This window comes from Herpailurus yagouaroundi, unplaced genomic scaffold (assembly GCF_014898765.1).
Source record: "Herpailurus yagouaroundi ecotype Mexico unplaced genomic scaffold, PumYag 77, whole genome shotgun sequence".
Lineage (NCBI taxonomy): Eukaryota > Metazoa > Chordata > Mammalia > Carnivora > Felidae > Herpailurus > Herpailurus yagouaroundi.
Window position 1 is genome coordinate 97,266,002 of NW_024412388.1, and position 18,137 is coordinate 97,284,138.

General features: G+C 41.0%; 1 protein-coding gene across 6 annotated transcripts in view; it reads left to right on the top strand.

Moving 5' to 3' along the window:
* Window positions 1-426: 426 nt before the first annotated feature.
* The window catches only part of LRIG2 (leucine rich repeats and immunoglobulin like domains 2), a 70,047-nt gene continuing 52,336 nt past the window's right edge, over window positions 427-18,137 (top strand). For 2 of the 6 annotated variants that reach the window (XM_040471337.1, XM_040471339.1), the window contains exon 1: window positions 4,451-4,910. In XM_040471337.1, the coding sequence (XP_040327271.1) occupies window positions 4,672-4,910 (239 nt within the window). In that variant the 5' untranslated portion in view covers window positions 4,451-4,671. Of the gene's footprint in view, window positions 446-4,450; window positions 4,911-7,255; window positions 8,242-18,137 lie in introns of those variants that run through there. The other 4 variants (XM_040471341.1, XM_040471343.1, XM_040471340.1 and 1 more) reach the window with 4 other exon arrangements.

Below are 18,137 nucleotides of genomic sequence, written 5' to 3' on the forward strand. Positions count from 1 at the left end.
CACGGAGCTCAAACTCCTGAACTTGTGAGATTATGACCTGAGCTGAAGTTGGATGCACAACCGACTGAGCCACCCAGGTGCTCTGTATATCTTCTTTGTAGAAGTATCTAAGTCCTTTGCCCATTTTTCAAAAAAATTTTTTTTTGCATTATTGCATTGCAGGAGTTCTTTATACATTCTGGATATTAACCCTTTATGAGATACATGATTTACAAATACTTTCTCCCATCCCAAACATTGTCTTTTCACTCTGTTGCTAGGATCCTTTGCTACACAAAAGTTTTTAATGTTGATGAAGCTCAATTTATCTGTTTTTTTCTGGCTTTATATTTTGCATCAATGAGTAATTATTATTATTTCTTCTTTGCTTTTGCAGGAAAAGGAGATAGAGGAAGGAAGAGATGGAAGGAGACAAATGCATTCTAAATAGATTTGTGCTTATTCAGTAAGAGAAGCAGTAAAGTTTTTTATTTCATTTTTTAAAAATTAAGCTTTTAATTTTAATCCCAGTATATTTAACGTACAATGTAATGTTAGTTTTAGGTGTACAATATAATGATTCAATACTTCCAAGCAACACCCGGTGCTCATCACAGCAAGTGCACTCCTTAATCCGCATCATGTATTTAACCCATTCCCCTCCCCCCTCTCCTCTGGTAACCATCAGTTTGTTCTCTGTAGTTAAGAGTCTGCTTCTTAGTTTGCCTTTCTGTCTTTTTTTTCATTTGCTCATTTGTTTTGTTTCTTAAATTCCACATTTGAATGAAATCATATGGTATTTGCTTAGCATTATACTCTCCAGCTCCATCCATGTTGTTGCAAATGGCAAGATTTCATTCTTTTTTATGGATGAATAACATTATATATGTATATATATATATATATGTGTGTGTGTATCATATGATAATATCACATCATATTTTATTCATCCAGTCATCTCCAGATGGACACTTGGGCTGCTTCCATAATTTGGCTATTGTAGATAATGAGAAGTAGTGAAGTTAACAATAATTTATTCAGTAACAAATATTCATTTACAATCTCTTATATTCCTGACACTGCACTTAGCACCAGGGAGATAAAATGAGTATGGGGATTTCTTACTTAGCGGGAGGACAACCAGAAAAAGTTATTTTCAGCACAATGGGATGTAATTAATATATATGAATATATAGAGGAATGCCATGGACTGTGGTTGACAAATGGAAGTGGAAACCTCTAAATGTCTAGAATAGTCAGATAAATCTTTAAAGAGGGAGAACATAGAAGGAGAGTAAGAAATGTCTGGCCAGAGAAAGTGGGAAAGGACAACCTGTAGAAGGAACAGCATGTACAAGTAAGTATAGACATGCGTGGCCCAATTTATGAAAGGAAAATAATTTCCTGTGGCTGGAATATGGAGAAGATGGTGAGGAGGTAATGGGAAATGTGGGAGGTAGCTAGTCTGGGCCCTAACTGTGGAATCTTCAATGGTAGAAACAAGAATTTGGAATTCGATATTACAGTCAATGGGAAGTCATTAATTAAAAAAATATTTTTTCCTGTTTTCTGAAATAATCCATTTTCATTATAAAACATTGGGGGAAAATATCAAAAACAAAATAAAAACCACTGGGGACATAAAAAAAATTTTTTTTAAGATTTTATTTTTAAGTAATCTCTATACCCAATGTGAACTCACAACCCCAAGATCAGGAGTCACATGCTTTACTAACTGAGCCAGCCAGGATCAAATGTTTCTATGTAGGGAGAAGCTAACAACATACCTATATCAGTATTCTTTGGAAAAAATAGTTCTGACAGAGGGGAGAAATGGAGGACAGGAGATGAGTTCAGAAGTTATTGCATTAATACCCATAGAGAGAGGAAAGTCTGAATAGAGACAAGAGTAGTGTGGATGGAGAGGTGGGGAAAGATCTCAGACACTCCTTAGGAGAAATCAATAGAGCCCAGTGACTGACTGGATGTGGGAGGAAAGAAAGAGGGGAAAGTGTGAGTAACTTTGGGATCTCTAGTTTAGGAGAACAGAATTGGCCAGATTAGTTAGCTATGACTTAGCAAAGAGCAAAGTCCTGAGATAAGGGGAGATGGGGCAGCTAAATTTTAAGGGATGCTGTTTATACAAAAGTCTGGTGTTTATAGAAACATCTGCAACAAGGGATACAAAGTGAGCCATTTTCTTTAGGAGTCTGGAGTTGGGGTATTCTTAGCTTATGGGCACACTGAATTCTAAAAACTCTGCTCAGGTACTTGGCACCCAAGGATTAATTAGACAGTTTTAGGACAATAAATATAAAAACTCTTTACTCCATTGTTAATGGGAAACAGGTCACTAAACTTTGTTAAAAACACATATTTAGTAAAGTTGGGCATATGGGCTTATTCTATGATTCTTTTTATTGTTATAAAGTAAAAATTCATACTAAAAGCTTTTTTTAAGTTTATTTATTTTGAAAGAGAGAGAGAGAGAGAGAGTGGGGAAGGGGCAGGAGGGAGGGGGAGAAAGAGAATCCCAAGCAGGCTCCACACCATCAGCACAGAGCCCGATGTGGGACTCAAACTCACCAACCATGAGATCATGACCTGAGCTGAAGTCAAGAGTTGGACGCTCACCCAACTGAGCCACCCTGGCGCCTCCATACTAAAAGTTAAAAAAGAAAAAAATTTAGGTCATTTTATCAAGTAGGGAGTAAAATAATGTCATCATCTATTCACATGTCATACATTTATTGAGTGTCTATTATATGCCAGGTACTGTGCTAGCCTGTATGGGGAATACAGAGGTATATAAGATGCACATATGTGCTATATAAGATTGGTAAAAAATAATGTGCAGGAGGAATTAAGGGCTGGGAGGGACTCCTGGATGGTGTAACCTGTACAATTTATTGGAGAGGACACAGGATAGAGAGCATGATTTTCTATCATGCCCAAAGAGAAGCTCTGAAACTATAATCCAGAGAGGTACTAAGATACTCCTGCCTATGCCCAATTTCTTAGTGGAGGTTGTGAAGCATGTTCAACAGACAGGGAAGGGAAGGGAGACTAAGAGTGAGTTTCACCCTGCTGTCTTGGTTTTAAAAGTTTAGTTTAGATTGGAGCATTGGATATGTCTTTGATTCCAAGAAATATTTCAATTTTAAAAATGGAAAAAGGGTTTTAAAAGCATAGTTGTGACTCCAAACCTGCCATGCAAAGATTGATTTCAGTTACTTTCTAGGGCAACAGTATGACCTAGGCATTCTGACTTTTTTTTTTTTTTAACCTGCTCAGTCTTTTAATTTGAAAAGTCAGAAAACCTATAATAATGCCAGCCTGCCTCTGTCTCCAGGTAACTGGTGTTGAAATAGAAAGAACAAACCCAAAATGGAGTCACATGTGCTAAGCCCCATATCAGCAGACTAAGATTAAATACCTAGCCTAATTTCAGTTTCAACCTCCCAGGACTGTGACTTTTAATCAGTCAGTCTGGAATTACCTGGTCAGCACTAGTGAGGTAATGTGCCTGTTAGATCCCACTTTCCCCCCAAAGGAGGGTGACCTTTTGCTAGAAACTTCTTTTTTCTGCTAACTTCTGCCTACAAAGCCTTCCATTTTGTACAGCTTCTCAGAGCTCTTTTTAACTTGCTAGGTGGGATGCATCCTCGTTCATGAATGTTGTATAAAGCCAACTAGACCTTCAAATTTACTCAGTTGAATTTTTCCTTTTTTTTTTTTTAACATTTATTTATTTTTGAGAGAGAAAGAGAGCAAGCACGAGTGGGGGAGAGGCAGGGAGAGAGAGACACACATAGACACACAGACTTGCTTTTCTGAATGTGAGGATATAGGACAGCTTCGCTGAAACAGAAGAGTATCTTCCTTAGAGACATGCCTTGCAGGTGCAGTCCCATCAACATTTCTTAAACTCCAAGCTAAACAGAAGCTGGAGGTACACAGATGAATAAACAGGGCCTCTGCCTTCGGGAGCTTAGGGGTCCAGCAACCAGTAGTGATAACACGCTTCGAGTTAAAAGGAGTTGCCGCCCACTTGCAGGACTGCAGGAGCTGCAGACAAGCAGGAGCGGGCAGCGGTGGCCCCAGCTGGGCTCTGGAGGCCAATGCCAGGTGGAAGTTCCAGGGCCCTTTCAGTGCTCGCAAGTTGGAAGGTAGCCCTTCTATCATTCCCCTTGGAGTCCAGAAAAAAGATCCTTTTCTATTACCATAGTAGATATCCCTCAAATCAGGACTTGGGACTCGCAGAGCTTTAGCCGCTGTTCCTCTTAAGGAGCCACTACGCCCTCCAGTGGAGGACCAGCGGCGGAACCCCAGTGAGGCGCTGCAAAGTGACGGACACCTTAAAGTCGTCCTTAAGAAACTCCCTGTCACTGGCTCCACCTCCTCGCGGAGTCCCGCCCCCGACGCGACCTCTTTGTGTGGCACCGATTGGTTGGCTCTTGTGCGTGAAGACGTTGCGTCGCGGGGCGGGGCGGAGGAGCGTTGTCCGTAGGGCTTCAGCCGTGTGTCCTCGGCCGCCGCCCCCACTGCTTTGCCGTATCCGCCCCTCTTTTCCCTTTAGTGGGTACAGGCGACAGCCGGGCCCTGGGGTGGCAGCGTAGCCACCAAACGTCTCCGCCAAGCTGTCTCTTCTAGCTGGCGGTTCTTCTCGGCTGGGTCCAGGTCGGGGGGAAAATGGCGCCGGCGCCCCAAGGCGTCCGGGAGGAGCCGCTGCTGGATTGTCGGTCCGGACCACTTTCCCGGCTCCTCTTCCTCGCCCAGGCTGTCTTCCTATTGCTGCCGGCCGCTCGGGCAGGTCTCTGCCCCGCGCCCTGCTCCTGCCGCATCCCTCTGCTGGACTGCAGTCGCAGGAAACTACCAGCGCCGAGCTGGAGGGCGCTGTCGAGCCCGCTGCCCCCCGACACTGCCAGCCTGTGAGTAGAGTTGCCGGGCGGGGATCCAAAGGAAAGGGAGCTCCCTCTCCAAGGGGAGAGGAGGGAGACACAGTTGGATGAAGGTCGCGGTTGCGAATTGAAGTACTGAAGAAAAATGCCATTATACTGTTGTGAACTTTTTTGAGGTGGGGTGGGAGCCTAAAAACCCTGGAGTTAAGGTTGTGAAAATTAGCACGAAAACCAGGGTTAATTAAGATTCTTGGGGCCAGGGAGTTTGTGATTCCTGCAGTGGGGAGGAGTTGGAAAGGGGATATTGTTAAGGGCTCACTGGACCTGGGCACCGACCTTGACTCTGGATGGTTGGGGATCCTCGCCCACTTTGGGCTGCATCATCCAGTGTGTAACTCAACTTGAATGCTCCCCAGGTACGTGATTTGATAACCACGATCGCCAATGACATAAGAACGGTCCTTTTGTCCCTAGTTCGCATTTGCACATTTGGTGCCATAGTTTTGATGCTTAACAGGGTTAAAACATCATGGCTTAGGAGATCCAACACTTTGAGCAAATACCTTTATAAGTAGCGTTTTAAAAATCTAATTCAGGACTCACTGTAAAGAAGGGAAGGAGTATGCTTTCCCAAATCATGTGTTACTTTAATTGTCTTCAGTGCATTTCTTTGTGGCAAAGAACCTAAAAATCAGTTCTCTTTGTTTATGCGTGACAAACAAGTACAGTGATTGGATTAATTCTTCTGGAGACTCCACTGCTGTGTGCTCATCTTGACAGGCCTGTGTTAGACAGTGGCACCTGGAGAGCTCATTAGTCTGAGTCAGCCTGGTGGCATTAGGAGCAACAGTAGGTATTAAATGCTGCAATTATGGGGTTTTTTAACCACTAACATACAGTTATTTCTCTGCTGCTGAGCACCGAATTTATCAATTGACAGACTTCTAATAGAGTCTTCTCTAAAAGAAGTGTCACAAAAAAGTATAGTTTGAGGTGCAATTAAAATATGAGGGACTATTTGGATTTTCCTTGGAAGTAGAATACAAATAGATCTCTCTGCTGCTGTTTAAAGTAATTAGACATTTACAAATAGGTTAAGATAGATAGGAAGGAAAGCTATTTCAGGAATTCTTTGAGAAAACTAAGGTAACTTAACCAACTGTCGTAGTAGCATAGATCTGTCATAAAATAAGATGTTTCTGTTGTTTTTATGATAGTGGCATCTGTAGCTAATTCTGGTTCTGTTGACCCAGATTAAATTTAAAAATTGATATCGGTGAGCAGCATAATCTGAATTGAACCTAGCACAGCATTTTTGTAATGTGGCAAGTGCCTCTTTCTAAGAAATTCTTGGAACAGCTACCTGATTATCTGGTGCAGGTTTAAAACCAACACAAGTTTATTTAGCTGTAATTGAAAAAAATGTGGCTTACTTTTAAGATCCTCCATTGGTAGGTAAACAATAATTGGGAATAGTTTTATGTAAGGTACAATTAGTTTGTGTTTGGGTTTGATTTCTGTGTAATCTAGACAAATTTCCTAAAGCCAAATGACATCCCCAAATTTTAAATGTCCTATAATGAAATTGACATTTTCAGTTGAAGTAAAATGCCTTGGAGAGCAATTCTGTTGTAGAAGTGTAATTGGATGGAAGTCTTACATTAGTAGAACAACTCTTGGAATATTAAAAGATGGCATTGTGCTGTTTTAAAATGAGAAATGTAACATCTTCAGTAATTGCTTTCAGCTATAAAACCACCAGGTACACATGGGGTTTTTTTAAATGTAATTTTGAGTGTTCAAAGTAGACATAATGCTGTAAATACATAAGTGATTCAGACTCGAATGCTGAAACTTGTGGCCATCATCAAAAAGATTATAGATGAAATCCATTAATCTTGGTTTTTGAAATATGCATGTATCTGTCCCTGGTTCCTAGTACAGAGTTCCTGAAACTCTTGTAATTTCCTAAATGACAAGAGCTCTACAAGCATCTTCTGTTCTAACCCTTAGGTCTTTGACTAATTCCTGACACAGGGCTCCTAAATCCCTTGGTATTTCCTGGGTGATAGGAGTGTCTTTTGGCTTAATCAGGTGACTCTTGGTAAGTTCCTGGATAGATGGGGTCAGTCCCCAGAAAGACCAAGCCATGATTAGAAGCTTGGAACTTTCAGCCCTGTCCCCATTCTCCTGGAAGGGGAGAGGGGCTTAATAATTGCTTGTGCCTGTATGATTAAGCCTTAGTAAAATCCCAACAGTGTGGACTTTGAAGAGCCAAGGATGAACATGTCTACATGCTGAGAGAGTGGCACACCCCAACTTTACAGGGACAGAAACTCCTGTGCCAGACCCTTCCAGATCTCACCTTATGTATCTCTTCGTCTGGCTGTTCATCTGTGTTCTTTACCATATCCTGTCTTATGTAATAAACCAGTAAACGTAAGTAAGTGTTTTCCAAAGTTCTGTGAACTGTTCTAGCAAGTGATTCAATCAATGAGGGGGTCTTGGGAACCTCCCAATTGTAACCAAGTCAGACAAGTTGTAGGTAACATGGAGACCCACTTCTTGTGATTGGTGTCTGAAGTGGGGGACAGTCTTATGAGACTGAGCTCTTAGGTCATGAGGTCTGTAACTCCAGTTAGTGTCAGAATTCAACTGAATTGCAGCTGGTGTCTAGAATTGGTTGGTGTGGGAGAAAAAACCCCCACATGTCTGGTGTCAGGAGTATTATGTGTGGAATAAAAGGAAGAAACAGGTGACAAAAGCTCTTCACTTGAGGCTTTAATCAGGCTTCTGAACCTTTCCTAGGCCATATGTACACATCCTTGTAAAATGCGGTTTTAGCAAGAACCTTGCTAAGTCAGTTTAGCAAGAAGCACTCCCCCTTGATACCTAATTGGGTTCCTCCTTCTACACCATCGTAAAGGTGATGTCTGATTGCCCTGGCCTATCTTCAGCAAGAATCCTGTTGGAGCCCCCCAGCCCCTCATGTTTCCTCTTAATAGTTTTCCATTCATTGACTCCACCCTTCACCTTAGCTATAAGATCCCTCTTGCCCATGCAGTGTTCAGGGTTGAGTCCAATCTCCTTCCCCTACTACAAAATTTCATAGCCTCACCATCCCCCAAAGTCTTCCTTACCATGCTTCAACAAGTATCATTGAATATTTTTTTCCTTTTAACAGTTTTGGTGCCACAAACTGGATAGGATCAGATTCATCATTGGACCCCCAGACCTCTCACCCAGGACCCTAAGTGTGTACCTTTGAAAGCTTTATCTTCACTCCTGACTGATTGTTCGGGGATCCATTGGTGAGTCCGACTCCTGAACCATTGCTCCGGACAAATGTCCGGGGAAGCTGGTAAGGACAGATTTTGATTGTTAACAGTCTGAGTATACCCTAGAAAATGGGATGGAGTCCCAGATAAACACAGGCTGGAGACTGGGTTAGAGTCCCATGTTTGTCCCCTGTAAGAGGCTCAGTTAGAGTACCAGGCAAACAGTTGTTTGTAAGAAGCTAGGTTAGAGTCCTAGGCTTCTTCGTTTGAAAGCTGCCTATCAGTCTGTAAATCTCTTATTCCTGGCTCTTTTTTCCCTGAATGAGGATTATTCTCTGATTCTCTAGGCTGGAAATCTCTTCTTTTTTTTTTTCTTTTCCTTAACTCCTTGCACTGGAAGTCTGTCTTCCTGGCTCTCTATAACACCTCATAATTTTCTTTGTTGGATCCTGCCTCTTCTGTGGGAACTTCTCAGTTGACTCAAATACTCTTCTTGAACCCCTACTAACTATGTTTTCTGCCAGTGCTGTCTACTTCCATTCCTGTTGGCATGCTTTTGCTGAGAATAATACAGAACTTCACTGGCCTCTTTTGGGCCCCAGAATGGCTTTTCAAAGAGCTCTCCCTTCCCATTGTTGCTCCTCCTTCTTCCTTTTACCACCTTCAGTCTTCCCTCCAGTTCCATTGAATCCTTTCTTAGATCCCCTTCCAAATTCCTTCCTCCTCTCTACCCCGTCAGAACTTTTTCCACTTCAGTCTTTATAGTCACTTGAATTTTGGGCCCCTTGCCCTCCACTGGGGACTCTCAGGGGACTTAGGGGCCCCCAAAAGCAACTACTTGAGCTGAAAAGGAAAAAGACTAATTGGAAATAGACTGGAAATTGGCCAGTTGGATGGGTTTTGGAGATATCCAGACAGCTGCTAGACGTCTTCCTTGGTCACCCACTTGAAATTTGGTCCATAGCCTCCATAAAATTACATATCAGTGCAAGGGAAGATCTTTTTTTTTTTTTTTTTCTTTTAAAATGTTTATTTATTTATTTTTGAGAGAGAGCATGCACTTGCGGGGGTATGGCATAGAGAGAGAGAGAGAGAGAGAGAGAGACAGAAAGTCCAAAGCAGGCTCCGAGCTTCAGCGCAGAGCCTGATGAGGGGCTTAAACTCACAAACATGAGGTCATGACCTGAGCCAAAGTTGGATGTTTTAACTCACTGAGCCACCCAGGTGCCTGCAAGGGAATGTTAAAGGTGGTCTTTACACAATTGGTAAACAAGTAACATTAATATGGCCTGACATTTTCCAGAAACACAATTTGTATAAAAATAGAAAGTGGTGGGCACCTGAGTTGCTCAGTTGGTTAAGCATCTGAGCATGGCTTAGGTCATGATCTCACGGTTTATGAGTTCGAGCCCTGCGTCAGGCTCTGTGCTGACAGCTCAGAGCCTAGAGCCTGCTTCGGATCCTGTGTCTCCCTCTCTCTCTGCCCCTCACTCCCGCATGAGTGCACTCTCTCTCCCTCTCTCTCTCAAAAATAAACAAAAAAATAAAAAAAAAAATAGTGGAGAAAAGGCAAGAACTAATTATTTTATATAAACCAGTGAATTTGTATTACTCTGTTTTACTAACGCATGGATAAAATTTTAGATTGAAAATTTGTGTCCGTATGTATGTGTGTTTACATGTATATATGTATGTATCTTGTAGATGTGTTGTATTTTTTACACCTTTGGATGGTATTAACAAATTACTTTATAAAATCCCTTAAAAAGGAGCTCTATTCAAGCTGCCTTAGAGATAAATAGGCACTTATATAAATTAAGTATTCCTGAATTAAGTTCACATGATTTGGGATAATTTTTTTTTGTAAATAAAGCTATTTTGAAAATCGTTGGTAAAATAAAAACAGGCATGTCTTCAGAGTTGTCAGCATTAAATATAATACATAAAATAATTTGTCTTCTACCTAAGCTTACTAGTCAAGCTTATGTAATCTCTACTAGGTATTTAAGATTATAAAATTATAATTCCAAACTAAGAATAAAACATACAATAAAAATGAAGTGCTTGATATATGTTAAGCGCTGCAGTTAAAAAAAAAAAAGGTGGGGGGACAGACTGTATATATAATCTTTCTCGGTTTTTTACTTTTGTGATGCTTGCCTTCCATGCATATGTTATAAAAATAGTTAATAGGGAAATAGCTTGAGATGATGGCTAGTTTAGTTTGGTGTTACTATCTGCCTAAAATAAATGTAGGTCATTTCTAAGTAAGATAAACTGTTGAGACATTCATTACTGAACCTAAGTTTGGGTTTGTATTTTTGGTATCTTGTTTCTATGTGGTGTAGAAACTAAGATACTTGGATCTCTTAGTAAACCTGTTGCTTGCCACATTGAAAAATTATATTGTGAGGAATCATGCTTCTAGCAATTGTGAAATTGTATATTCATAAATTTTCTAATCTACAGAATACTGATACATGACCGTACTTGTCTACTTCATAGTTTTCTCTGTAAAAGAAAGATTATTAATGGTTAAAACTTGTGATCAGTACATGTAGGTAGAACTACTAGAAACTGTAAGAATAAATCAAAACAACTTTGTATGCAGAGTATGCAAGGTATGAAGAATGTGTTTTTGTTTAGGGAAAAAAAGTAATTTTATTCTAAGGCAGACTGGTTGTTCCACAGTAAGAAAGAAGCAAAAATATAGGACAAAAGCTGAATGGATATTAGAAAAATGGTTATAGATTTGCAGAACAGGAATTTTATGTGTGCTCAAGTTGCTAAGGTTAAATAAAATAGATTTATTACTGATGTAAAACTAGAATGTCAAAGTTTTCTTGGATTATTGATCTACTTTTATTAATAAACTATAAAAAGATTTTCCTTCACCTATTATGTAATTTGCCTAGGAAACATTTTATTTTATTTTTTTTAACGTTTATTTATTTTTTTGGGACAGAGAGAGACAGAGCATGAACGGGGGAGGGGCAGAGAGAGAGGGAGACACAGAATCCGAAACAGGCTCCAGGCTCTGAGCCATCAGCCCAGAGCCCGACGTGGGGCTCGAACTCACGGACCGGGAGATCGTGACCTGGCTGAAGTCGGACGCTTAACCGACTGCGCCACCCAGGCGCCCCTAAGGAAACAAAGATTTTAATTAAAAATCCAATTAAAGTCCAATTAAAATTATTTTCTGTGCTTCTTGTGCTTATCAGGTTTTTGATTACTTTAAAAAATTGAGACTTATCAGTATTACAAAAACTAAAAATTTTTTTCCAACTATGTAGCTTCCTATATTTGCCTTTGAAATCTTTTAATTACCACTTTAAGTGAATAAGTATTATTCACAGTGACCTGTTATCTAAAGTGTTCAAAACATTTGACATTTTTGACAACTTCCCCAAATCAAATTCTAAGTGAATTTAAAAAAATATTTGTTTATTTTTGAGAGAGAGAGAGAGAGACGGGGAGAGACAGGGGAGGGGCGGAGAGAAAGGGAGAAAGAGGATCTGAAGCATGGTCCATGCCAACAGCAGAGAGCCTGATGTGGGTCTCGAACTCATGAAACTGTGAGATCATGACCTGAGCCGAAGTCGGACTCTCAACCGACTGAGCCATTCACAAGCCCCCCAAATGGACTTTTCTTTGATCTCAAACTAACTTTGAGATATTCCAGAGGTCTCTGAAAATTTTCAAGGGATTTGTTGCTCACCCTGTAAAAGAGAGATTTAAACTAATTAGGTTTATTTGCAATGTTAGATGATTACATGGGAAGCATTGTCAAATAAGAAATGATGACAAACCTTCTTAGGTTATTTGTGTATGGATCCATGTTACTAATATTGGCATTCCAGGAATGTTTGAAGTTCACAGTTGGTGTCCAGTTAGTATGTTAAAATACTGTGTGACAAGTTGTTGATTTACTCTCCTTCCTCTCTGAGAGCACTTCCAATAGGCGACAGGCAAGAATGCTCCATAATGGTATCGGTTGAATAATTTTAAGATCATGTATTGCACTGAGAGTTTCCAGAACCAGTGAAGAAGCTGATGGAGTCATAAAACTGCTAACCCAAGATCAAGCAGAATAAGAATTACGTGGGACTGAATGACCTGATGAAGATGGTTATTATGACTCTTTGAAACAGTACTACTTCTGTAATGTTTTTCAGATTTAAAGAACTTTTTTTCTCTTAAGCTGTCTGCAGCTTACAACAATCTGATTATACCTTTGTGAACAAAGATGAAACAATTACTTTTTCTCCTTATTCCTCTGGAATTTGGAAACTTGTAGTGAATACTCTTACTTTCACGATACTGTAGTTACTTGTGTAAGGTGAATAAGAATTTGTTCTTGTAACAGGATATAATTGGAAACATTGGTTTTATTACCAAGGTTTTGACTGGAATATTATATTTGAGAGTTACATGGATAGAATCTGGTTTAAGGGACTAAGGTTGTCTTCATGGAGCCAGTGCTCTTGGGAAGACTGGCCTGGTACCTGGCTTACAGGGTGCCCAGTCTTACAGGTGAGTAAGAACGGTCACTTCCTTGCAGGCCGAAGAGTCTCAAGATATCTTGGGGACCTCGAGGAAAGAGGAATTTACTCCTGTCTATAGGTATGGGAAGATAAAGTCTGGTGGCTACTTCCTGGATTGGCTTCCCAACCTCGAGAGGCTTTTAAATGTTCAATCTGAGATTTCCTTATGAAAAGTTCCAGCGAAGCAAACTCAGAAAGAGGCTGTGTGGTCAGTCACTATTCTTGGTGCACCTATGTAAAATAATCAGGACAAATCTAATGAGACCAGAATTCTTAGGTAAGGAAGAATTAAAAGGTTGACCATAGAAATTTTTTTTTTCTTTGATTCAGTGCAAAACCCCTTGTTGGTTCTGTCTTGCACATTTTGCAAGTCCTTACCAAATACTCAACTCTGGTTTCCTGCAGTATCTGGCTATAATTTTCCAAACTAATGTTTCCAGTTTTTCTCCCACCCTCCTGACTTGGTATCACTGAGAACTAAAACTGCCCTGTTCCTGAAATCCTGCAAGCTGAAGCTGGGTCCTTGAAATAAACTTTAAGGAAAAAAAAAAAAATTACTACTGCATATCATACGTGGGCAACTTCTGTGCCTCCTGCTGTACGTACCATTCAAAGGTTCACCAGAACACCAAATGCCATCATCAGAGACATTCAGACTGCAAACTAGGAAAATTCTTCAGATGGTTATTGCCACCCTCACTCTTCCATTTAAAATTGCTTCGAGCTCAAGTGGGAAAATCTCAACTCGCTAACCTCTGGACTCAGAAACTAGGTTTCTAATCTATTATTTTTTTTGTTTTTCTGTGTTTTCGTAGAAAACTCCCCTCATTAAATGCCTGACTACTAGCATCATTGAGCAGATAGATACCCTCTAATTCCAGGTCCCAACAGAAACTTCACTTGTTCCTTAATGAACAAAAGGCTACTGAATAAAAAAATAGACTTCTGTTGTTCAGAGGAAAGAGAGAATGCCTCTTTCCTTGAACAAGAGAGGGGACAGAGATTCTTTGCTTGGCCAAATTTTAGACTCCTGAACCACCTTCTGGGCTCATTTGTTTATGTCCTTGTAAAATGCAGTTTTAGCAAGAGCCCTGCTAAGTCATTTTAGCAAGAAGCCCTCACCCTTGATACCTGATTATCCTTGATACGCGATAAGGTTCCTTATCTTCTGACATCCTCCAGGTGATGTCTCATCTCCCTGGCTTATCTTCAGCAATAAGCAGTTAGGTCTATTTATCCAGCACCTACCTTATCCCTGTTTTTCCTCTTAGTGACTTTCCATCCACTGATAATGGCCGACTACCCTGCTCCTTAGCTATAAATTCCCACTTGCCCATGCAGTATTTGGAGTTGAGCCCAGTCTCCTGTCACTGTAAAATGTCATTGCAGTAGTCCCTCTACCTGAAGAGATAACCTGCACCACCTTGAATAAAGTCTTCCTCACGAGGTGTTAACAAGTGTCTCGTTGAATATTTTTGCCTTTTAACACAGTGAGTTCTTCTTAGACATTGGTGTCACAGAAGTGAGATTTACTAGAATGGCCCTGGCTTATGGAAATCTGGTTTGGGAAGAGAAAGGGCAAAAGGATGGGGAATGTAGAACCGTTGATTCCCAGGTGGCTTTGTGTCCACCTGTGGTATGGAGCAGAGGTTGTGCTGCTCCCAGATACTCAAAGTAAAAGTTACAAATGGAATTTAGAAATAGATCCATTTCCCAGCACTTTGGTTCACTGGATGTGTAAGGAAATAGATGCTAATAAGGAAAAAGTGAAATGTTTAGTCCTTTGGTTATGGTTATTTGTAATAGCTAAAATGAAATTAGAATTCTGGGTCAGACCTTGATGCTAAACCGAGGTCAGATTTCAGCGAGTATGAGTTTTGGTTACTAGCCTCAAAGCTGTCCCCCAGGGGAAAAATTATGCAAAGACAACAAAAAGTACCTCTAAGACCTCTGGTCACCAAGAAGGCTGTTGGTGTAGGAGGAGGGCAAAACCAGGAAACTATTGAAACCAGGGAATATTGTATGAGGAGTTGTTTTTATTTTGTGGATCAGTAACACTAGCTTCCTGAAGAACCTTTATTAAAGTGGATTGTGAGTGTAATTAACTTAGGTGTAGTTTCTGGTTTTAAATGCTGCAGTGTGGAAGACCATGTTTGGGTTCAGGACAGGATCTACAGCTCACTATGGAACAATCACAGATAGGTATTTGTGATCCAGACACAAAGGAGGTTATTCCCGAGGGAACAGCCAGCTTGGTGGACTGGATAAAAGCCAGTGTAATGTCTTATTTATCCTGAGAATGGGGACTGCCCACCTTGCCTTGTAAATGCCAAGTGGAACATCCCCTATGAAGCAGATGGTATGTTTCATATACAAGCTATGTGGGATTATCTTTATAGTAATTGGGATAATTCATCTGCTGAATATGTCTGTCACTCAGTTGATAGTGAATGTTGTGGCTAAGGGAAAGTCTCTCTCTCTCTCTCTCTCTCTCTCTCTCTCTCTCTTTTTTTTTTTTTTTGAGAGAGCAAGCACGTGAGTGGGTGAGAGGGGCAGAGGGAGAGAGAATCTTAAGCAGGCTTCATGCTCCGTGTGGAGCCCAGTGCGGGCCTATATCCCACGATCCTGGCATCATGACCTGAGCTGAAGTCAGCAGTCAGAAACTCAACTGATAATCACCTAGGCGCCCTGGAGAACTCTTACATGAACACCCCATATCACCTTAACTGCTGCAAAACCTAGGGACACTTGAGGAAGCCTTGTGTATTTGCTCTTTCAGCTTCCCCTCTCAGGTTTTATAGATGTTAAAAAAGCATTAGGTTAATTAACAAAAGAACGAGGAAAGGCAAAGGAGAGAGCTGAGGGACTGACTGGTCTTAGCAAGGTGGAAAATTTTATCTTATTGTTAAGTAGACCCCATGGTCCTCATGGAGCTCAGTGCAGGGCTTGAACTCATGACCCTGAGATTGAAACCTGAGCTGAGATTGAGAGTTGGACGTTTAACTGACTGAGCCATCCACACACCCCCAAGGTGGAAAATTTTAAATAGTTTTTAAGAAAGAAGGTGAATAAAGCAAATACCATTTGGAGCAAAACAAAGGAAAAAGAAAGGGAAGAATCACAGACTCAATCCATCAGAATGGAAAGCTTTAGATGGTTATTAAGAAATGGGATGGGGGTGCCTGGCTGGCTCAGTAGAAAGAGTGTGCAATTCTTGATCTCAGGATTGTGAGTTTGAGTCCCATGTTGGGTGTAGAAATTAGTTAAATAAATCTTTAAAAAAGTGGGATTAATAAAACAGACAATTGATGGGGTTAAAACAAAGTTTTTAGTACAACACTAGCTAAAGTCCTAAAGGGACATCTTTCTGGTCCCCCCAACGTTAAAGGGCCCCAAACAAGTCTATTCTGTTTTCCCCAGTTTGGAGAAATTTAAAAATCTGAATTCAGAGATTACAGTGAGTAATGTGACCAGCAATTTCTTGGGGCATTGGTTAGATAGATTAAATTGACAAAGGGTCAGGGTCTTTTGGCTTAACCCCTGGGCGAGACCCAACGCCTTTTGCCCAAGAGTGAGTAAAATGATCAGGAGGTGGAGAAGAAAAGTTCCCAGGATACCTTGATACGGGAACTTCTTGTACTGTGGTACCAAATACCAAAACCCATTGATAAAGCCTTGATGCTGTTGAGAGAACAAAACCATGCAAGGGTTGATAGGATTATGGAAGTTGGGAAGTTTAAACAAGGCTTTTTGTAAAGAAGTTGTGTCTCCTTTACCTGAATGTTTTATGGGAATGAGTTATGTCTGGCTTGGGAAACACTTTTCCTAGTATTGTAAAACCAAAACCCATTAATAAGGTCCTAATGGAGACTATAGGTAGGAATGTCAGGTAAAAGTTTTTGAGAGAATTGATTGGTGTGTTTGAACAGGCTGTTTCCTGATTGTATTAGGGAGATATGCCTGGCAGGTGTTTCTTCTATCTATTACTGTAAAACAAGTCATGTAAATCCACCCTTCAATATTAATTTGGATATGTTAAATGGGAGCCAGTAAGATTGCCCAAGGCCACACAATGTAGAATAGAAGTTGAAGTGCTGGTATGGGCAAATTCTCTGTGTATAGTGTTTTGTAGTGTACCATAGACTGGGGCTTATGGCAAAAGCCTGTGAGTGCCTCCCAGCAGTGGCTTACTGGACTTTGGACTAGAAAATTCCCACTTTAAGGGCAATTATTGGCTTACCATTGGACAGTAATTGAAACAGCCACTGTGAAGGGGCTCCTGGGTGGCGCAGTCGGTTAAGCGTCCGACTTCAGCCAGGTCACAATCTCGCGGTCCGTGAGTTCGAGCCCCGCGTCAGGCTCTGGGCTGATGGCTCAGAGCCTGGAGCCTGTTTCCGATTCTGTGTCTTCCTCTCTCTCTGCCCGTCCCCTTTCATGCTCTGTCTCTCTCTGTCCCAAAAATAAATAAAGGTTGAAAAAAAAAAAAGAAACAGCCACTGTGACTAGAAGTCATAAAAATAATCTTGAAAACTGAAATACTCATGATGTCTTGCATAATGTTGGGTAAACATTTCAGTAGGTAGGGCAGTGCCCAGAAGAGTTCTGTAACAAAATGGAAATGCAAGGAGGAGATACTCAAGAGTAGGGAGCCTCTTTCCCCCTAGGACTGATTGTGGAACTGTGTGAGGAGCTGCTGGATTTTATTGTCACTTGGGCAAGTGTTCTATAAGCTTATAACTGACCAACAAAGAGCTGCTTGGTTTGTGGGTGGCATTTCCAAGGTGAACAGACACCATCCTGTTTGGAAGGCCACCACTCTGATGGAAAAGGTAAAGACAAATTAGCTTGGTGGGCTGAATTGCATCCTGTTTTCTTAGCAGTAATGGCAAAATTGACCAGTGGCAAAAGCCCCTATGTTTAGGTTTTTACTGACAGGCAGTAGCCAAAGGCTTGGTCATATGGCTAGGCAGAAGAACAATAGAAACCTGGCCTCTTAAAGGACTGCCCATATGGGGCACAGCCTTCTGGAAATCGCTGTGGGAATTTGAAGCGTGCATTAAAGTAGGACATGTTGATGCTCATCAGAAGAACCCTCTTTCAGGTTTGTAAGGCGACTGGAATCAACAAGCAAATATCCCTGTGCGCTAGCTTGAGGTGATCACCTGGGGCCATGACATAAGTGGATATGGGGTATGCAGTAATGCAAAGACAAATGAATCTAGACCTAATCCCCTTGTACCTTCTGAGGCACAAAATGCCGGTAAGAACTTTATACCTGCAAGCACAATAGAGACTGTTAGATGGCTAGGTGGCAGATTCCCTGTTGGGAAGGCCTTGAATATAGCCAGAAAATGAGACTGATGCTGTAACCAGGAGTAGAACAGACTCTGGACTGGGCTTGGCTTCTCTGACAGTAGATGCAAATGCTCACGATA